The sequence below is a fragment of the Tympanuchus pallidicinctus genome, unplaced genomic scaffold (genome assembly GCF_026119805.1).
Source record: "Tympanuchus pallidicinctus isolate F22 unplaced genomic scaffold, pur_lepc_1.0 scaffold10, whole genome shotgun sequence".
NCBI lineage: Eukaryota > Metazoa > Chordata > Aves > Galliformes > Phasianidae > Tympanuchus > Tympanuchus pallidicinctus.
The window spans coordinates 17,950,395-17,973,363 of record NW_026294619.1 but is presented as its reverse complement, the minus strand read 5'-3'; the positions used below and the strand labels follow the sequence as shown (position 1 = coordinate 17,973,363).

General features: G+C 37.2%; 1 protein-coding gene across 1 annotated transcript in view; it reads left to right on the top strand.

Moving 5' to 3' along the window:
• The window catches only part of ROBO2 (roundabout guidance receptor 2), an 872,799-nt gene that overhangs the window by 737,588 nt on the left and 112,242 nt on the right, over positions 1-22,969 (top strand). The window contains exons 6-7 of the mRNA XM_052666711.1: positions 7,209-7,336; positions 10,698-10,709. Of these exons, the coding sequence (XP_052522671.1) occupies positions 7,209-7,336; positions 10,698-10,709 (140 nt within the window). The remainder of the gene's footprint in view (positions 1-7,208; positions 7,337-10,697; positions 10,710-22,969) is intronic.

The window sequence follows — 22,969 nt, the reverse complement described above, 5'->3', positions numbered from 1 at the left end:
ACTAATAGAGTCCTGAAGGAAAATTTAATACTGGCAGAAAGGTGTATTTTTCAGAATCATTTCCAATGCCATTTCCATTTTTCCAATCATGAAAGACAGAAATAAGTAAGTACTTCTGTCAGGAATGAGACTCAAGAAAACTTGATGTAGAATTTTGCTCAAATTACCTATTCCAGTGCTTGAATCTTTTGTTAGTGTTGTAAAAACAGAATATAACAAATAAAAGCTTCATAATCACATAGTTTATACATTGCATGTATAAGCTTCAAAATATTGAGGTAGCATGTTTCCTTTAGAAGCATAAAGAAATCAAGCAATTTAGGCTTAGTATTATCAGTTTATTGACTATTAAATATGATAGAATGAAAAAGTGTTCTGTTTTTCTGGGAAATGTTCAAGAAAGGGAAGCTGATAGTTTTATTCAAGCAGGAGTAAAATTCAAGAGCTGTGACTACAACTTATTAATGCTTCTGGGATGGTTGGGATGGTTGCCCTAGAGGGATTTGGTTTGTTTTAGATATACTCTATTCTTGTATGAGATATAAACTTTGTCATCTCAGTTAAAAAAAAAATAATAATAATAATCTGTGAAAACAGTGAAAGATTAAAATTTTAGCTTTGAGAACTACTTTTCAGTTGCTAAAAATGATACTTGAAAGGACTGGAACACAGTTCTTATGGTAAGAAAAAACAAAACACTGTTTTTCCATAAAACTAACCTCCTTAAAATTAATTTCAGTGATGTGCTGAGCAGATAATCCTAAGTATCAAGGGTGTTTTTCATCATACATGAATGTATGATATAGGCATTAATAATACAAAGCTCCCCAAGTGCCAGACAAATGTGTCTCAACTGTGAGGTAACGGACTACTTCTGCTGACAGGAGGGTAGGTCTCCATGCCAAGTCATTACATGGTCTCTTAGCTCATACTTCTACTGAGGTTCAAGCTTTTCAAATATGGAGGCCTGTCTGGAACTAAAATCAAATCAGAAGCCCATTTTGGATAATTATCATGTGGTAATTCTTTATGAGTACTTCTCTGTGCAAACAGAGTTGTAGAGACGAAAGAAAGCCTCTGTCATTTTAGAGTGTTTACTAAGACACAGTTTCCCAAACATGTTCTGTTCTAAACTTATATGTGTTTTCAAATTATTTTAGTGGAAATAAAAAAAAAAAAGAGTCCCATTTTTCATTCTTGGGTTTCTTCTGAGCTCATGGCTGCTGATTTTGAGAAATACTAATTAAGTGCATTGACATATGTGTGTTCATTCACAAGAGTAGTGCTGCATAGTATAATGCTTCCAGAGAAGTCAGAGAACATTATTTCCTTGGACATGGGAACAGTTTCACAATATTGGCACATTGACTGTAGCTGTTGCATTCATCTTTTATGAGATTTAGGCCCTTTTGTTGAATGCCTTGGCTTAAGGGATAATGGAGTGAGGTTCTGTGTTTCATATTATTGCAATTGAGAGTGTCAACCAGAAAAAATTATAAAGAATCTGCTGGTTAAAACCCATAAAAGATTTTGGACTGAAGCAGAATCTGCTGTCAATATATTTTAATTAAAAATAGAGGATAGTAACCTGTATCACTTAACTCTTTGCTGGCTTGTTGGCATGAAGCCAGTAAACCATTTTATAAACCATTATGATATATACCTCACAATAAGAAATTCAAGGTAATGTCACATTGTCTTATACCTTTGTTTGGTATGAATAGCATAGCCAAGGAATGAATGGGAATCAGCAAATTCTCTCTCTCAAACGCGTGTGTGAGTGGCAGCTGCCATGTCAGCACTTGGGGACAGCCCTTCAATCGGTCAGTCTACCATAGCCTTCAGCTACATCTAAGAGCCACTGAGCAAAAAGCAGCCAAGATCATAGTCGTACAAGAAAGTAATTTAGGACCGTAACACACAAATACATGCATTTTTATGCTCTCTGTCTCTGATTCAGGTTTTAGTAGGGAACAAAAATGAGAGGGCTGCCTTATCTTTTGCTGTGTCACTCACATTGGTTTGTGCATCATCTTTCTTCTGCTTATCGCCGCATGAGCTGGAAGTGCAAAACAAATGTTTCATTTAAGGGAGCTGGCAGTAGGGATAAATGCTTACCTGATGGGAATGGCAGCTCTTCTTTCTGCTTCTGTACCACATAAGGCTGAAGCAGATAACGGTTTCATGCTTCTCATCTTCACTACAGTTTCTCTCTGGCTTCTGGAGCTAGTGAAAAGCTGTGGCACTATGCTGGAAAGCAAAGTGCCAGAACCATAAAGGAGAAGTGGAGATGGAAGTTTAAGCCTGCTTAACTCCATCATGTTCACTGTTTTGGGCCAGTAGTGTCTCTCTTTAGTATTGTGAGTAATCTTCAAGTTTTGTATGCATGTATTGCAAGGAAAGAAAAAAGAAAGAAAAGGGGAAAAAAAAAAAAAAAAAAAAAAAAAAAGGAAGCCCTACAAAACTTAAATACAAAGAAAATAAGTGCCTGATATACATTGATGTAATTTTTTGAGGCCAGTGACATCAGTTCACAGCAATTAAGATGTGACTATTGCGTTCTCCCTTCAGCAGGAAGAATATCTTCTTTTTTTATTTGAATTTGTTGAATTTATTGAAAATAGTACTACAATCTCCTAACTTTAAAATGCACAGATGAAGAAAGTGTATCACTAGCTGGATATCTAAGAATGTAATGACTCCATCTGCACACACAGCTGTGCTACCTGTGCATGCAAAAGACAAAGAAGCACATATTTTCATGCATAACTGCCTGCACAATTGTTAAAATCTGGAAATTTGAGGGTTCTATGAAGCACTCAGTAGAATGTATATCAAATGCAAAAAGCATACTGTTAAATCTCTTTAACTTCACTGAATTCTCTTATTCTCTATCTCTATCTCTCTCTCGCTCTCTTTTATTAGATAGCCATGGAAGATTGGTGGCTGAATAGGGACAAATACACTTTTGAATATGTAAAAAAGAAACCCTGCAAACTGCAACAAAACCAGTGTAATTCAAGATTATTCTTAGGTCCTTAAGCCAGTGCATGAATCCAACCTCAGTATTTTAATTTGTGATAGTTAAAAACAGTTAATGTGTTTTGTTTTATTTGTTATTTGGTTGAGCAGATGGTAATGGTTTTGACACAAATCAGATTTTTTTAATTATTTTTTTTCTTTTCTTTTCTTGAAAAAGACAAGGCTCTTTTTCCCACTTTGTCACAGCTGGTTACCAATCAATCTCAATTCACGGTACAGTGATGATAGCACATGTTGTTCAGGGGCCAAATCTGATTGGGTTGCATTTTCAACAGTGTTTCATATAAAAAAAAAAAAAGTGACTGTATGGCAGTGACTGTCAGCACACTATTGTACAACTGTCATTAATCAAAACTAGCAACAATGAATGTATTCATATGTGCCAGAGACTGCCAGATTTCACTCAAAATCACCCAATTTCTATTAGAATTTCCTCACCAGCAGTGTTTTCTCATCTGCTTGTTGTTTTCTCTGTTTCTTTCTTCCTTTCCAATCCCCTGGCCCCCTTCCTTTTAGTTAATTAAAGACAGATCTATGTGAGCTATTACTTGTTCATAGCAGAAGTTATGTAACACAACACCCAAAAGTGGCTGGGTTTTTTAACACTGGGACTAGCTGTTCCAAAGACCTCTTTCAGAGCAATTTGATGGCTGAAGTTTCAGCTAAACTGAAAGGTTAAGCACCTCCAAATGTTTAACAAAGGGAAGTATTTAAAATCAATTAGATGTCCATAAACATATGCAGCAGATGTCTGACACCCTACATTTTGTGCAGAATGTTGGCATTACTTGGCTAAGAGACTGCAATATTAGGGTAGTATGTGGGAAGGTGTTTCTTGACATTGCACATATTTTGAAGACACTGCCTTCTTAGCACACCAGCATAACTGGTACACTTTGGTTTTCTGCTGCCCCACCATCAATCCAGAAGTCTGGCCACCTCTGTCTGAGCAGCACTGACAATCAAAGAGGCCTTGAGCCCAATTCCTAAGTGTCAGCTTGGAACTGATCCAGATGGGATTGAACTTCTCCAGAAACTCAGATGGAAACATCTTGTTGAGGGCATAGGAAGCTCTGGATTGAGAGGAGATCAAACACTATTCTAGATTTTGCTCGAGAAACTTAGAAGGTACAACCACGTTCAGCCTTCTCACTTTGTTATTTCATGGCACCTTTCTCACACAAGCTCTTTGAGCTACTATGCATAGATCAACTAAAGCTAGAAGCCAGTTTTCTTCTTATTCCTTCCTGCCTGCTTCATCTGTCAAAGCTCTTCACTGAACCGTGGTGACTTCTAGGGACAGTGTGAGAGGATCAGATGACTGAGGGGCAGCATATCAGTACTTCAGGACAGCAGATGGTTATGCTATCCCATGGGCCCATCTGTGGATGATTCCAATTGCTAGACGGCATGTTCTGCCATGGTGGTCCAAAAACTCAGTATGGTCTTGTTGGAGAAGCAGACTAGGAGAGCAGGTCCGCTCCTTGAAGTAATTGATAACTGTGCCATGACAGTGACACATTTACTGCTTCCTGCATTTCACAATCCACGTGGGAGATTATGGCTGTGCTCCCTCTCTGCGTCCTGGCATGCCATGCAGCTGGCTTTTTCCCCCAGCAGCCTTTGCACAATTTGCATGATTGGCAGGTGCAAGCATAAAGACTGCTGAAGCCTCCAAGGCAGCTGGCTGGCATATCAGCACCAGCGCATCGGTGAAATGAAGAACGAGTCAGCTGCAGCCCACGGCAGACTGTCGGGCCCTGTCCCAGGCTGCCTGCATCCCAGTTTAAGCAGCCAGCCAATCAGATACAGCCCTGTTGCCTGTCTGGTTTTATCTCAGCAGTGGTACGAGTGGTTAAGTGAACCACAGGGATGTTATTTATCTTTTCTTTCTTTCATTTTATTTTTTTTTTTAAAGCCATTGTAACAAAATTAGTGTCTAATTGTTGCCCAGCTTTATAAACGTGATTCCTATATCCAACTCATATTTTCATTACAGCTGATCTTAGTTTTGTCATCTCGCAAGAGGTGAGTACCACTTCATATTTTCAGTCCCCTACAGATGGCTGTGTGTCAAGAAAATAAACAAATTCTTTTGTCTGCGATCTCTGTGGTGGCCAAGGATAAATAACTACTCCATTGTTGTGGGATATGATGTCATATTCTTGAGATTTTTAGAGGAGACCATTTGCCTTTTCTCAATTATGAAAACAGTGGTTCTATTTGCCACTGACAAGAGCAGCACAGAATGCAGAACTCCATAATTTGTGTACAGTCAGGATGAAATGTGCCTCAGCTGCTTATGGCTTTGGAATGAGTAGCTGAACAGCTCTGAACCAATCCAGAAAATACATGTTAAGTTTTCTATTGTCATTAAGTTGGTTATGTCATTCAGTAGTACTGTGCTAGAAAAAAATACTCCCTAGAAGTTTCTGACTACGTATTCCTACTGACATATCTCTTGTTCATTAGTTAAATCTGACATACAGGAAACATGTACAGTTAAGTGGAACTCCTAATGAAAGGGATGTGATCTGTTTTTTTTTTGTTTTGTTTTGTTTTTTCTGACAGAACAGTTAGCCATAGTTTTTTTGAATTCATGGCGAATGACTAGAATGGACTTACTGAGTATAGAATGAAACTGTAGTGCATTGTGATGAGTATAAGAAGATGCTTTGACTTCTCTTTGTTCGTGAAACAAAGTTAATCTTATTGATGTTGTCATGGGCTCTCCTTAGGCATAGCAGAACTTTAAACATTTCAGCATATAGGGCTCTTTGAGTGAAGATACTTTTGTGTCTATTAGCATACAATACTCTTGCTTCAAAGTTATAATAAAGAAGAATAAGATGATGCATATTTTGTACACGTGATGCTCCTGAAGCATTTAAAAATACTCATAAAGATTTTCACAACATTCCAATAAATGATAGCATTACATTCTTACCCATTAAAACATGTAAGCACGCTCTTCTCTATCATTTCAGTATGTTTGCTGAACAAGCTTGCAGGCAGGGTCTTTACTGTTTGACAAAGAGAAGGTAAATTAGTTTTTCTGAAGTTATGTAGTAAACATTTACTGACATCTCTTGAGATCTAGATCTTTCTTTATTCTCATGTGCCTTTTTCACTATTTGATGCATGAAAATATGAAGCTAAATCTCGATCTTAGTTAAGATATCATTAGTGTGTGTCTAGAAGAAATGTTGTTGAAAGTAATTTTCAAGAGGGTATTTCAAGAGCAAAATGTCTATGCTGAAAACTGGTGTTTTCCTGATTCAGGAGACAAATAAATTTCATACAAGATAAAGTATCCTGTTGACTTAATGAGGTTGGATCAGAGCCTAAAATAGTTTTTAAGCTAGACTTTTGCGGGCTGGTAACTATTTAACAGATAATATTTTTCTATTTTTTTTGATTGAGCCACTGTGAATGCCTTGTGAATGAATGCTCACGGCCTGCTGTCTTACATTATTTTTTCAAATTTTACACATTCTCATAATTCTACAGTTATTACAACAGTAGAAGCAAAAAAATTGACATAATTGAAATCTTCCAAATTTATTTGAAGAAAGAGAATGTAATTGTTCACTCTTAATGAATCACTCTGTAGTATTTCTGTGAAATTGATGAATCTTCTTTAATATGCCTTTTCCATAAATGTTCACCTTCCAGAACTTAAATATATTTTTATTGTTTATAATATTATAGTGTCAGAATCTACCAACATGCATAGTTTTCCTAAGGGGTTGCTGCTATAGTGAAGAACTACTTATAAAGGAAAAATTCCAAATCAGCTAAATATAAAATATGTATCTCACAAAGCCAAAGGTGTGAGAAACCTGAGCTGTCATTTATTGATAATTGATGTCTGATAGCTTAATTTTATCACATTACTCTAGATCAAAGATGAAGTGCAAGATATTAATAAAACCCTTATACTGAGTGAGCACAGAAATACTAATTTTATGTAAAGTTTCTAACTAATGCAGAGTGCAATAAAAATGTCACAAAGATTAATGCTTGGTGGAATTATCTAGTGTTAGGTAATAATTTATCTTCAAAAGTTGAATCCAAGATAGAATCAGCCTAGCATATCCCAGATAAGAGTTTCTGTACATTCCTGTCGGCTACAAAATATTTTCATTCTTTTTTTTGCAACGCAGGTATGACATTAAAGATGACTACACTTTGCGCATCAAGAAGGCTATGAGCACAGATGAAGGCACCTACACATGCATTGCTGAGAATCGAGTTGGAAAAGTGGAAGCATCTGCTACCCTTACTGTGCGAGGTGAGTGTTCCTATGGAGAGAGATCTTGTGTCCTGAATGAATCAATGGCTTTCTGGCAAAATGAGCCAAATCCTTACCTGCTGTGTTTGGTTTTCACACATCCTGTGCAGTTGTTGGTGCTCTACTGATTTACTACAAATCTGAAATCCTGCTCCCATTGATATCTGTGGCAAAATTCTAGTTGATTTTAGTAGGATAAGATCTCACAGCAGTTAATGATCTGTTCTAATATTTTTTATTAAAGAATAGATGCATACGTTTTCATAAGCAAGCAGTAACAAACTACCCGGACACTCTTTCATAAGTAAAAATTCAGTTTAAATTGTTGTTATTATGGTTCTATTCCCTAATAAATATAAGGAGTGCACTGTGTTTACAAATGTCAAACGTAATGCACATAGTATAATGGAATTATTAGCTCTACCATAACTGAACTCCCTGCTGTTATTCTTTACTTGTAAGATAAATCTCAGTCAAAGGTTAAAGAAAATCTTAATTAAATTTTGTAAGTAATACATGATAAAAAACCTAATGTATTCTCTCTTAAAATATCTCCCAGTCCTTAGTATCCACTCATTGTTTATGGGGTGCTATTTGATATGATAAAAAGGTTTTAACGCCAGCAGAACAATGAGCTGCCCAAATGTATTTTGTGACGGTAGATATGGACATGCCAAAGATTATAGAGAGAAATAAAGTTTGTGGGACAATATTTCTGTATTAGTAAATAGAATATGATAGTTATTTCTTCATTCCAAAAGATAAGCTACGATTTGGTACAATGGATATCATGGTGATACTATTTCACAGTTTAGTGGTGCATGCTGACAGTTTTCAGTAGAGCTGTGAAAGGTTAATAAAAACATTTTTGGCTTTATCTGTGCTTCTCTTTTCATACACGTTAAATCAAACGTTCAAAGTCTCAGTGGATTGCTTTATTAGAACAGGGGTCAACTGACCCAAGAGGCCAGCTTCCATTTCCATCCATTTAATGCATGGACACAGTTCAGTTTAATTTGCTGAATTCAAAGGGCAAAAAAGCACCAAATGGCTTTGCAGAGGGGGAGATGTTAGTATATAACAAAGAAAAGAGAATATTGTGATAATTCATTTGCTGAAATATTACCTCAGTGTTTGCTCCAGGTAATATGTGGTAATGTAGATCTTCCTGTTTTCATCTGAAGAAGTAGGTTAACCTGTTACATGTTTGTGTTAGAGATTGTTTTTCCATTTGTAATGTGAGAAAAATAGTCACTACACTGAACTCCAAGAAATGCTCTAAATCTGCTCCTTTGTCACAGGCAGAATCATGATATCCAATATATCTAGCAACAAATTTAGTAGCCTTTAAACATGCCTAGATCTGTATCTAATGTATGCATCACTGAAGCAGGCTTTTAATATTTATATATTATAGACTTGTAATATGAACAATAACTAGAAACAAGCAAAAAAAATCCTTTGAAATCACTGAAGTGTGAACTTGATCAAATTAAGGTGAAACAAACAAACAAACAAACAAAACATATAATTTAATTGATTTTCCTACAGTAAAAGTAGGCTTTCGTTATCTTGGGTACGACTCTCCCCTTAGATTTGCGATTTACATTCGAATACACAGTGTTTATCCAACATAAAGGAAGCCATGATGATATAAGCTTATTAAATGTTCAGGGTAACAGGAAATGAGAAAAGCTAAGAAATTCAGTGAAGAAATGTTATTAGTCTGTATTTCCTGGAAGCAAAGTACTGGATAAAACTCCTGTTGACTTAAAAGGGACCACATATGGTGTTACTTTTAGTTAAAAGATTTAATTCTGAATTCTTAAACTTTCACTAATTTCATCTGAAATTGATTTTAACAAAATCATCCTTCATGTGAAGGAGAAAGTCATTTAGCACTTGAAAATTCACTTTGAAGGTCCTTGGTCCTTGTGTGTGGTTTTTTCTGCAGTTTTGACTGCAAACCTGGCAGCAACAGCATAATCCTTAGCTACCTCTCTCACAGCTCCATCTTCTCAAAGCAATGAATGAAGATGCAGTCAGGGAGTTCACTGTTATACTGTTGTACAACTGCTACATGATTGTAAATGATAACAGAATTTGAATTCAGTGATTCAGTGTTCAGACTCCATCTTGGAAAGATGCACATCACTCATTCCTTATCTTTCTGTGAGACCAGGAATATATCATAATACCAAAAATCAGAATGTCTCAAAATAAATTTGAGAAAGGGCAGTAGGCTTGAAATAATTAAAGTGAATATGACAAAGTAAGGATAGAGATACAGAAATGCTGAGAACAAAAACCATATTTGCATGCGGCACTACGTAGGGATCAGCACGTTTTTGCTTTTGGCCCTAGTCTGCACGTAGGGATATAGAGCTGATTATCTTCTTTTAAAATAAATAGGTAAATAAATATGTAAATAATATTACTCAGAAATATGTAGCTATTTCTACTGCTAAAATAAGGGAAGTTTCATGTAACCAGATGGCAACTCTGAGTCAAATTTATGTCCAGCTTTTTTGTTCTTGGGAAAGGGGATGTCTGCATTTTATTAGCAGAGGGACAGGCAGTCCTCTCTCCCAACACAACTGTAATAAACAGCTGTTGCTATCATCAAGAAATCATTGGTTGTAGTAACAGCCTTCAGTCTTGATATCAGTCTGAAACAATATTAACCTGTCAATCATTCAGCAGCAATTTTTTTTTTTTTTTTTTTTGTTAGGAAGTGGAAGTTTCCTAAGCTGTAATTTGGGAGATTCTGAGTTGAAATCCCCATAGCCATTGTGGCCTATTTGTTATATTTTCATCAGTCTTGTCAGTGAGGAAAAAGCAATGTGTTGTAAGCCTTCATGCCTGTTATTGAATGAGAAAAATTGTCCTGGGCTTTTTGTGAACCCCACAGCTGTAGTGACTGACCATGCTTAAAATTCAATTGATATTTGACTCAGATAGTAAATGCATTGCATCTAGTGGCATGATATTTGTCAGTCTGTAGCTTAAATTGATGTGTTCATCAAGATCTAAAAGTTTTTTCTAATGCAAGTGATTTCTCTTTTATCAGGCACTAACAGTGATACTTGATGATGGCATGTGAAGATAACAAAAAATGTTTCTCAGAAAATGGTTCCAGTCAGCTTGCTCAGATACTATGCTCAAATAAATGTGGTAATAGTAACATATGACTAAACAGAAATGATAGTGAATATTTTACTTAGGCTGTCATTTGAGGGGTTAGCAATCATGGTAGTATCCATAGTTTAACGTAACATTACACGTCATGCATTCTGACAGATATTCTTTTCTTTTTTAATTTCTTTTTTATGTTCTCACTACACCATTGTAATGTCAACAGCTCGCCCCGTTGGTAAGTAACCATCCTTCTATCCATTTTAGCATGGCTTCATGCAATGCTTCATCTTTCATTTGCAACAGCATTTAACTGGCTTAAGTTACCAGCCAGTGTTGAATAGTATTAACTTTAAAGCACCAGGCAAGTGATTTTGACTGACGAACTGCTATTTCTGAACTTTCTATTTTCTGCTATGTCAGACATAAACACATTTGCCAAATCACCAAGAAATAACCAGTCAGTGAAACTGAATGGGTGTGGTGATACTGAGCCAAAATCATTCAGACATTTTTAACAGTCTATTTAAGGGCCTGGTATAAAAGCCATTGAAATCAACAGAATGGATTGTATTGACTTTGGTGAGCTTCTATCAGGCCCTAAATGATCAGCTCATTGTGCCTCTATTGCATAGCAGTAAAAGCACAGGCTTTGCATGTCCTTTCTTTTTTGTGTCTTTCAAAGACTGTTGAAATAAAATAGTTCTGAAATTGAAGAGGGAATGGAGTAGATTTCCGTGCTTGTTAAGAAAGTTCATCACTGATTTTCACCCTTGGGTCAACTTGGAGTGCATTCTGGAATGCACTGTATAGGTTGTGACTGTTCTGAATAACAAGTCCGGAGGAAGACAGTCTCTGGATTTTGAATTCTTATTGTGAAAATTGGATTCCTTCCTATGCTTTTGAAATTACTTCTAAAAATTTATAGAAATCTGAGCATAATGGAAAAATTGCAGCTGCCACTAGCTGAAATTCACTTTTGGTGTTCACAAATATCCTGAACTTATTTAATGTTCATTCACGGATCTTTACTCTGTACCTGTATGGACTTTTTAAATAATTTAATTGATTGCACTGCTCCTTTGATTTTTGCAGTTTGCATTTATATGTATCTTCTAGAATAATAATATAGTTACTCTGTTTGGTGTTTTTTGTTTTTGTTTTATTAGTGTGAGAAGTCTGTACTGGTGTTTACAGAAATTGCTAAGAGCTTTAGTGTCTATGTACTCAGCATTTTTTTTTAGAAATGCGTTTGATTTTGACCTTGTCTCAGGTCTTCACTGTTATGAAGTTGGAGGAAGAAATGTTGGAATAATTTAAAGATAAGATGAAGATTAGGCATCTGTGTCCATAACTAAGGTGATCCCATGCTCATTAGCTTGCTTGAACTATCGTGAATAGAGCCAAGCATGTACCTCTGCAGTCACTTTATTGGTTATCTTGGACAATTCCCCATGTAGGAGAGTAATTCACAGTTCTCCATTTAGAAAGTCGATAGCAAGCTTTAAACCTGAGTCCCTGCTGTATTACTTTGAGATTATGCTAGTTCTCAACAAATTAATTCCCAGGAGTTGTAACAGTAAAAGTGGAGTAAACCTATAAGAACAGTTTTCCTTCCTGTTCTGAAAGTGTAGTGGTTGCAGTGTATAAGTAGAATTGCTTTCTTTGGTCACTTATATCTAATTCTCCACTTGTAGAAAAGACTCTGCTCTCCATATAATAGGGCACGCTTTTACTTTTTTTTTTTCCTTTTCATCCTACTGTTCCTGTCTCTGTTTCATTCAAAAGTAGGCAAAGCAGGCAGCTAGCTATGTTGTTGAAAATGTAAAGCCATGTAGAGCAAAACAAAGTAACTTTTCTCTCCACCATCATTTCATCACCAGAATGTTCAAATGATCTCTTAAAAAACTGTCATCTGACAGGAATGGCGAGTCAAATCTTGTAGCTTTTATGTTTTGCTATTTTTAGAGACTTGACTTGAATGCAGAGCAAAATTCATCTCTCCTACAAAAGGAAGCTAAAGTAAACTCTACTTAATATTATTACACTCACAGCTATTTAGGAAGGTGACATTTTACCAGAGGTATATTTTTATACTTCTGTGTATGTTAAACTGAAGGAGAGCAATTTATAAGTTCATATTATTTCCTGATACCTGCATATTATCTGAATGCATCTGCTTTTCATCGCTACCTCCGTTTCAGAGCAGATATGCTTTGTCTTTACTGTGCTATAAAGAACAAAACATTTTGTTTCATTGGCGTGTTGCTGAATAAGAGATACATATATTTTTGTGTATTTTTAACGTTCAACGATTGTGATTCGTACTGCAAACTGAATCATTTTCATCTTCTGTTTAGTTTTTACCTGTTCCAAATATTTACATTCTATTAGTTGTGACATTTTCATTTAAATTTCAGCTTGAATGGAAAATTCAGGAGTTGAGATTACTTTTGCCAATGATCATGTTTTGATTCAAGCAGATATTAACATACAATCTATACTACATAGATGAAATGAAGTATGATCTTGCCTGAGGTGGATGGCAGCTGGTGAATTTAATAGCTCTATGCTAGATTACTTGGAGTTGCTGCTAGGTATAAACATGTTGCTCATTTCTGAAATAGCTGTTTTCTTATTTATAACCTTTTGAAATTATTTGTTACAAGATTTACAATAGATGGTTTGGGAAACAAAATATTTATCCACATTTATGCCCATTTCTTCCGTTCTTCACACTAGATGAATTTTCTAAACGAGAAAGTTTAATATTTTCTCACTTTGGCACTCTGCTGTATTTCTCACAGTAGCCACACAGGAGAGAAACTGTAAAAAGCACAGAATTTGAGAGGGGCCCAGAAGTTTTGTGTAATTCCATCTAAAAGTAACACTGGTCTACTTTTCAAAAGCAGTTGCAATACTGCTCTGAGATGGAGTCTTAAAATTAACTTCAGATAGAAGATTTGTGAAAATATATGTCTAATGCTTCAGTTGCATTTTTGTTAATGCAGAAAGGTCATTCAAAAGACAAAGTACCGTTTACAAATTGTTTTCAACTATGTCCAGGTCAAAATACAGTTCTTTGCATTTCAATTGCTTTGTAGTGAGTCAAGTGTACTTAATTTGCTGTGACTCATCTTAGAAAATAGCAACATGCAACAAATAGACAGATAATTTTGCCACCTGGATAGAAATTATCTGGAATTAACAAAGTAAGGAGAGACCAACCAAACTACAGTAACTTTACTTCCCTACTACTTTGGAGGAGAGAGAAACAGATAAGACATTTACCATGAATATTCCAAATTTCATACTAATTAAATACAATCTAAGCATATGTAAGTGAAATGTCACTACATTTTACTTAAATACAATGGGAAGTTTTCAGGTCATAAATCAATAGGCATGCCTTAATGATCAGTTCAGAGTGATGCAGCCTGAAACAAAATAGAAAGGACTTTAAAGGAGGTTATATTAGTTTTTGTGGCTTGAAATCACATTGTTTAGATGATAGCTGAGAAAGAGCTCTATCCTTTTACATTTCATTCTGACTTACAGGAGAACAGTTCTATTTTTAGTGTATTCATGAAACTATCACCTTCATTTGAGTCACTGAGGAGATATACAACTATATCAGCAATGACAATTGGTGTGTGACAGAAGAGATGAGATCATGCTTGGCACTGCTGTGCCATCTTTCAGTGGCAGAAATCTCCTACCTATCTATATCAAAGTGCAGTATTTTGTCTGCCTGCTGCTGACACATATAAAGTTTTCAAGAAGGTGGTAAGTGCACCAGTAAACATTAGACTTCTCGCATTTGTTTCTTCCTTAAGTGAAAGAATAATGCATTTTTCTTATTTGTCACTTGGCAAATCCTTTAGATTAAAGTCAAAAGGTTGTCACAGAACGAAATACTTAGGCCTGTGAATACCAGTAAGAAGAAAAAATACAGAACTGACTTGTTTTGCTGTTTTGTAGCCTTTTAAAGAGCACTTTAAAAAAAAAAAAAAAGAAAGAAAGAAATTCTAAACTCTTTAGCATTTATACTTTTGCAAATTGTGCTAGCTAGACTTATGCTTGAATCTCTGTAATGACTCAAGGTACCACAGAAATATGTTTGGGTTATATACATCAGAACACATTAACCATCAAACATTTAAGGGCTGGCCCATCAAACTCTATCTCCATTTTCAACGTCTTAAGGTCTTATAGATATACCAGACAGTATTAAAAACAGAAATGTGGAAGATGATGCCTACTTGAAGTTTTAGTGATTTGTACTGTGCCCTATCCACTAAGTATGTGTCTATACGCATACTGTTTCTGTTACAGAAAATCTAGTTCCAGCGAGTGCAGGAAGTGATAAAGGGCCTCTTTGTCTTTCCTTTCTTTTTCGTTTGATAGTTTGATTTCATTTAGCTTTTTATTTTTATTGCTGAACTCTAGCTTGGGAGAGTTTTGATGTGTAAATCTTTTTTAGCTGTTCTGAGTTCATTATGTATGCTCAAATCTGTGGGAATTCTTTTCTTGCTTCAGTGGATTCTGAATACTTTCATAAGTGTTTGAAAATCAGTGTATGAAAAGGAGTGTTTTGATGTGTTGCTCCCTATACAAACTTTTCACTTATTTAAAAAAGTGAAATCTGTTACTTTTCCTTCAAGAAGTGGATGAAAATCAATACATTCATCCATTCCCTTTTTTCTTTGCTTTCTTTTCTCATGGGATCACAGGGGTTGGAAGAGACCTCTGCAGATGATCTAGTCCAGTGCTAAAGCAGATTCCCCAGAGTAGGTTACACAGAAGAGTGCTAGGGAGAGTTTAGAATATCTCCAGAGGAGACTCCACAGCACCTCTGAGCGGCTTGTTCCAGTGCACTGTCACCCTCACAGTAAAGACGTTTTTCCTATGGATCTTCTTGTGTTACTGTTTTAGCCCATTACCCCCTTTTCTGTCACTGGGCACCACTGAAAAGGGACTGACCCTATCCTCTTGATTCCTGCCCTGTAGACATATATAGGCACTGATAAGATCTCCCTTCAGTCTTCTCCAGGCTGAACAGAGCCAGGTCTCTCAGCCTTTCCTCATAAAGAAGATGCTACAGGCGCCTAGTCATCTTTGTGTCCCTCATTGGACTTTCTCTAGAAGTTCCCCATCTTTCTTGAACTGGGAAGACCGAAACTGGACACAGTACTCTGAATATGGCCTCACCATGGCAGAGCAGCAGTGGAGAATAATCCCCCTTTACCTTCTAGCCATGTTCTTTGTTAATGCACCCCAAGATACCACTGGCCTTCCTGTACACAAGGGCGCACTGTTAGCCCATGGTCAGCCTGTTGTCCACCAAGACACCTAGTTTCTTCTCCACAAAGTTATTATTTTCCAGCAAGTGAGACCCTAACCTGTGCTAATACATGCAGTTATTCCTTCTCATGTGTGACTCTGCATTTGCCCTTGTTGAACCTCATCATATTCCTCTCCACCCAACTCTCCAGCCAGTTGTGGTCTTGCTGCATGGCAGCACAGCTTTCTGGTGTGTCAGCCACTCCTCCCAGCTTTGTATCATCAGTAAATTTTCTGAGGGTGCATTCTATCCCTTCATCCATGTCACTGATGATATGTTGAACAAGACCAGATGCAGTTCTGATACTTGGAGCACCATGAGCTACAGGTCTCTGACTAGACTCTGCTGCTGGTCACAACCCTCTGAGTTCTACCAGTCAGCCAATTCTATCCACCTCACTGGCCACTCATCTATCCTAAGCTTACCTATGGAGGTGTTATGGGAAATCATGTCAAAAGGCTTGCAGAAGTCAAGGTAGAAAAGATCCACTGCTCTCCCCTCATCTACTCAGCCAGTCATGACATCACAGAATGCTAGAGCAGCTTGTCAGTCACTTCTGCCAGCCCCCTCAATACTCATGTGTGCATCTCATTGGGCCTATGGATTTGCATGTGTCAAGTTTGCCTACTCAATCTCTGACCAGATCCTCCTTGACCAAAGGGAAGTCTTCTTTTCTCTATACTCTCCTTCTTATCTCCATAATCTGGGATTCCTTAATGTCAATCAACTTTCTTGGACCCCTTCTCCATCCAATGTTTTAAATGATGTAGGACCTTGAAGAGGTCAAAGTTGGCTTTCCTGATTGCTGCATCCAAGGCTGTCCCCAGCCTTTGCTCTAGAAACCAATCGTTCCTTTTTATGTAAGAAAAAACTCCAGTGCCACACTTCCTCCGCTACCTGCATCAGAAAGTTATCTTCCACGCACTGCAGGAACTTCCTGGAAAAGCAACACTGCCAGGCACACACAGTCCATGTCCCTCATGACAAAAGGAATTACAGTAGATTACGTGTGTTTTTGTCACTGTAATTTGTTTTGTTTATTAAGCTCACAGAAGTTATAGGAAAGACACAAGCCAACTATTGGTGCAGTTTACTTTAGCAAGTAAGCTAAAGTATTACAAATTTAGGGAAGTACGTCTTTCCTATCTGATTGATGTAAAGGTTATAACCGGAATCTCAGGCAGTTGAGGAGAAAGAATAAAAATTTAAAATTTAAAAAAAAAAGAAAGCAAGCAATTGTTTAGAGAAGGTCTTAAGTAATATAAGGTATTTAGCAGTCAGAATCAGTGTTGCTTTTCTATGTATATATCAAAAATAAATGAAGGACTTACCAGAAAAGATTTTCCAGAAGCATCTGTAAGGTATAAGTGCCATTTAGAGGAGATGATTGGACAAGATATAATAAAACAAAAGTGCAAATAGCAAGCTGTAGTCCAATGCTGAGATGAAATTTAGACCAGATGTTTGAAGTTGATGCTTAAATATACTGTACAACAAAGAAGAAGAGTCTCCTCAGCAAAGAATGGTTCCACTGATGAATTCAGAGGACTGTAAATGGGAGGAAATTGTAGACATCTTTTTCTAAACTATGTAGAACACAGAGTTGGATTTTTATTTTAATTGTTCTCATAATTTTACTATATTGGGATTAGACCGAAGGAAGAAAGAAAAAAAGAATTGTAGGGTTTTATTTTCTTTTTATTTGAACTTTTAATATAACAGTGATAAATGAAGATTTGTCAATTATCTTAACTGAAATTGACAAAGAAACTTGGAATATCAAGTATGCTTTTTCATGGAATCATGGAACAGCTTTGCATGGAAGCGAGCTTAAAGGTCGTCTGCTTCCAACCCCCGCCATAGTTAGGATTGCCATCCACTACATAAGGCTGTCCAGAGCTGCATCCAGCCTGGCCTTGGAAACTTCCAGGGATGTGGATTTACAGCTTCTCTGGTCAGCTAGTTCCAGTGCCTCGCCACCCTCTGAGTAAAAAATTTCTTCTTAGTATCCAACATAAACTTCCCCTCTTTTAGTTTAAAGCCATTCCCCATTGTTCTATCACCACCAGATCATGTAAAAGGTTGGTCTCCTTCTGTTTACAAACTCAAGTGCTGGAAGACCTCAATGAAGTTTCTCCAGAGCCTTCTCTTCTCCTAGCTAAACAAGCCCAATTCCCTCAACCTTTCTTTGTGGGAGAGGTACTCCAGCCCTCTAATCATCTTTGTGGCCCTCCTCTGGAACCACTCCAACAGTTCCACATCTTTCTTACGTTGGGAGACCCAGGCCTAGAAACAGTACCCTAGATGAGGTCTTACAAATGCAGAATAGAGAGGAAGAATCACCTCCCTCATCATGCTGATCACCACAGCCTAAGATACAGCTGGTCTTCTGGGCTTCAAGCACACAGTGCTTACTCATGTCCAGCTTTTCATCCCCTAGTACCGCCCCGCCTCCAAATCCTTCTCCACAAGGCTGCTTTTGAGGAGTTCTTTTCCTAATCTATTTACGTACCCGGGATTGTTTCAGCCCAAGTGCAGCACTTTTCAAACATGTCAAGGTTACACTGTATAGCATCCCTTCCTTCTATTGTATGAACTGTACCACTCATCTTGGTGTTATCACTAAGCTTACCGAGGGTGCAATCGGTCACAATGTCTAGGGTGTTGATAAAGATGAAGAAGAGCACCAGTCCAAAGACCCCTGGAGGAAATCACCCATGGCCAGTCTCCACCTGGGTAGTTCTTCTGACCACCACCCTTTGGCCATAACCATCCAATCAATTCTTTATCTACCGAATAGTCCACCCTTCAAACCCATATCTCTCCAGTTTAGAGATAAGGAAGTGGGTGTGGGACAATGTCAAAGGCCTTGCACAGGTCCAGGTAGACAATATCAGTTACCTTTCCTTTGTCTACCTACGCCATCACTCCATCGTAAAAAGTCATTCTTGTTTATCTTCTGTTTTTTGCACTGCACAGATTTATCCCACTTCTTTCTCTTAGGTTATCCAGGGATAAAAGAGAGATTCTATATGTCAAAGTATATGAAAAAACTGTTAGCACTTGTTATTTATTGATTCTCTAATACTTCTTTCACCTCTTATTAAGAAAAAGAAAAATACTGTTGTAGTCACTATTTTTTCCGTAATACATTATTTTTACAATGACTCTTATCTGAAGACCATGTAAGTCTGAAGACCATGAGGTTTAACAAAAACAAGTGTAGAGTCTTGCATCTGGGGAGGAATAATTGCATGCACCTGTACAGGTTGGGGGATGACCTGCTGGAGGGGAGCTCTGCGGAGAGGGACGTGGGTGTCCTGGTGGACGACAGGTTTGCCATGAGCCAGCAGTGTGCCCTTGTGGCAAAGAGGGCCAATGGCATCCTGGGATGCATTAAAAAGAGCGTGGCCAGCAGGTCGAAGGAGGTGATCCTCCCCCTCTACTCTGCCCTGGTAAGGCCTCATCTGGAGTACTGCGTCCAGTTCTGGGCTCCCCAGTACAAAAAAGACAGGGATCTCTTGGAAAGAGTCCAGCGGAGGGCCACAAAGATGGTGAAGGGCCTGGAGCATCTCTCCTATGAAGAAAGGCTGAGTGAACTGGGTCTGTTTAGCCTTGAGAAGAGAAGACTGAGAGGGGACCTGATCCAGATCTATAAATATCTAAGGTGTGGGGGGCAGAATGGCGAGGCCGGACTGTTTTCAGTGGTGAGTGGAGACAGGACAAGGGGAAACGGCCAGAAACCACAGCACAGGAAGTTCTGCACCAATGTGCGCAAGAACTTCTTTACAGTGAGGGTGATGGAGCACTGGAACAGGCTGCCCAGGGAGGTGGTGGAGTCTCCTTCTCTGGAGATGTTCAAGACCTGCCTGGATGCCTACCTGTGCGACCTGCTGTAGGGAACCTGCTTTGGCAGGGGGGTTGGACTCGATGATCTCTGGAGGTTCCTTCCAACCCCTACAATTCTGTGATTCTGTGAAGTCAGTAGGAGAATTTCTACTAACTTCAGCAGGGACCCTAGTACATATAATTAATTAAAAGATTACTAAACTTTTAATTATCTGAAAATTGTCTGCACTGGAAAAAAATGATATTAATCCCATAGTGAGTGACTTAAATAACTGAGGATGTTAGGAAAAACAAATGATGACAACAAAAATCCTACTGTTAATTAATTTCTGTTGTTACAGTTCCTTTACTGCTTGCAGTAGAAATACTGGACTTGGTATGATACCTACTTTTGATTAAAATCATAGCAATATAATCTGTGTACCTCAGGGCACCTGGACTAATGGAGCTGCTGTGAGCAAGTCATGATAATGGAATTCCCTTAGGATTATTGTGTTCACTGTGAGCCACAAACCATAAGACTAGCTTAGGAAATTGTGGCACTGGAAGAAAATGTTGCTAGTTCTTTATATGGGATTCACAGTGCTATTTGCTTTAAAATCACATTTTTCTGTAGTAATTTTACTCTCATCTTCTGTCACATTTCTTATCAGGTGACCAGAGTTCACCTAGGAGAAATAAACTCACTGTCTTGTTCAAGCTTTTCTACATCAGCAGTTTTATCAGCTCCTGGTGACTCAGCATAACCTTTAGTATCCAGAGACACTAGTGGTAAATAAACGAATGTAATCCATCAGAATGTATAAAAGATTCTGCTACCTTGGAAAAGAATTGAGAAATATTTTGTAATATTCTTTCTATTCTAAACTTCTTTTTCTAAGACACTTGAGCAGAGGCTACCATTGTATACATTTATTTGTATAATGAAAGATACAGTATCCAGTGATGCCTAAAATGACGTTTAGAAAGAGTGCAGCAGAGAGCACCGTTACCGTTTTCAGTAACTAATACTTAACTACTGCTCACACTTTTCTATCTCTATTTTCATTCTTGCCGTAGAATACTGTTCCGTGCTGTAAAATCAGTTCTGAACATGATGTGATTAACCTTAGGGCCTCCCCATCCCTTCATTGCAAAGCCCACCTTGTACATGGCCTATGCTTTCTATTCATGTTCGCCATCTGATTTCCATATCATCCCGCTCACCCTCATGAGCCGCTATTAGCATAACAGAGCTTTAGTGTGACATTGATTGAAGCAAGCACTTGCTGAATGCAGTATCAGAGCATAATTTGCCAGAAATCAAATCTAATTTCCTATGTACTTTTAAAATTTATTTAAAAAAAAATTAAAATGGAAGTGCACTCAATCTGTAGTCTTAATTGTTCTGTTTTTTTTCATATTTTTGCCCAGTGCCCTGGAATCCAACTAGTACATTTCCTTTTAGAGCCAATGTCTTTGACTTTCAAATGTCAATTAAACAAGTTTTTCCACTGTTTATTCCAATCCAGCTAATATTACATCTGAAACAATGAAGGGTAATAATTTGATAGGCACAACACTTGGTTTCCTGCTTCCTAACAGTTTTTTGTCAACAGATTCTTCTAATCACTTTAATGCTTAGATTGAATTAAGCATTAAAGTAGCTCATAATTCTTTAACAGCTGAAGTATATCAAGCCTGCTGTTATTAATCTAACTGTACCTTTTCAGACTTCTAAAATGCTCCTCCTTTGAGAGGAGCAATAATGGCGTGAATAAGGTTTTTGCCAATGTTCTACTGATTTTGAACTTTGAGGGAGTCATGTTTTTAGTTAACCTTTCTGCAAAATATGAGTAATATTATTTATCTACCTTAAAAACAGCATCTGTGTATGTAGGTAATGAATTCTCTTTTTAGGAAAACTCAAGTGCTTATTCTGTTATCAAAGCCTTACTGTCCCTGGATGGGACTACATTGCATTCTCTGGGGATAATGGTAATCTTACTGATTCGGTAGTTGTACTTGACCAAAATTTATCCTACAAGCATTAACTGTTACTTTTGGTTGTCAATTCTCATTATTCGGCTGGAATTTGATAGATAAAATTGATATGGTGATAGCATGCTGTAGCATCATTTTTATCTGTGTGCAAACAGAACTATAGCTGAAAATGATGGCAAGTTGAAGCAAATGGGGATTTCTTTCATTACAAAGCTTCTTTGAATAAATTTAAAAAAAAAAAAAAAAAAAAAAAAAAAAAAAAAAAAAAAAGAAGAAGTTTTAGTTTTCCAAAAATGTTTTTTTTCATACCCCTTAATATTATACTATTGAATAGTTTGACTGGAGGGACTGGTTTTTTGTTTTTTTTTCAAAGACCAATAGAAGCAAGTTTTTCTGGAGATTAGGAGATTATATTTAGTTTAACTGGTTCATTTATTTGTTTTGTAGTAAATTTCTAGTAATTTCTTCTTCAGAGAAAAGCTAGAGAACAGATCTGTACATAATCATATACCATTGTTTACTGGAGCCTTCTTAAATTTAGAAAATCTAAACCTGTTGCTCTGAGGCAGGATCTCATATTCACTTAGAATGGTAAATGCCAGAGGGGATTTGGTGTGTGACAGGGAGAGAGCAGAGCAATAAGGTCAACCTACACAAATTGGATTATCCAGACTGGGACACCACCTTAATTCCTGCTTCTTTTCAGTGTCTCTTTTTGCAAAAGAAAGGATTATTTTTCTGCTCTTAAGAAAATGAGGAATGTTCAGAATTAGGAGTAGGTCCAACTGTAGATTGGACTAGTAAGTTTGTCTCTTGTTGTGCTTTCACTAAATTACCTGAATTTGGTCCTTGAAAAGTCTACTACAACAAAAAATCCTGTTAAGTACAGAGCTTTGAATTATAGACTTACTGTACAGCCTTATGTGTGACCATGTTTCAGATAAACATTTAAACCTGTCTACCTGCATTTATTTGGTTATATGATTTGAAAGATAAGCTCATGGAAAGGCCATGCCCTTCTTCCTTCTGTTGTGATGTCTCAGAGCACTGTCTGTAACACTTAGCACCAGTAGACCAAGGCTGCCTGTGAAGTGATCTTACATACCTTATCATGCTTATCATGATCTGTGGAGATGAATTCCTGACACTCTGTTTTTAGCCTCAATAGGAAGATTATGATCTTGAGTCCATCTATAATGTTGCACTGACTCATGCATAGTTCCTGTTCAGTGAAGAAGTTAGAAGTTTTCTGCTCTCCACTCTGAGTTTGCAATTGATTTTATGTTAATATCCTGGGAAATGAACTTCTGTGGCTGAGCAGC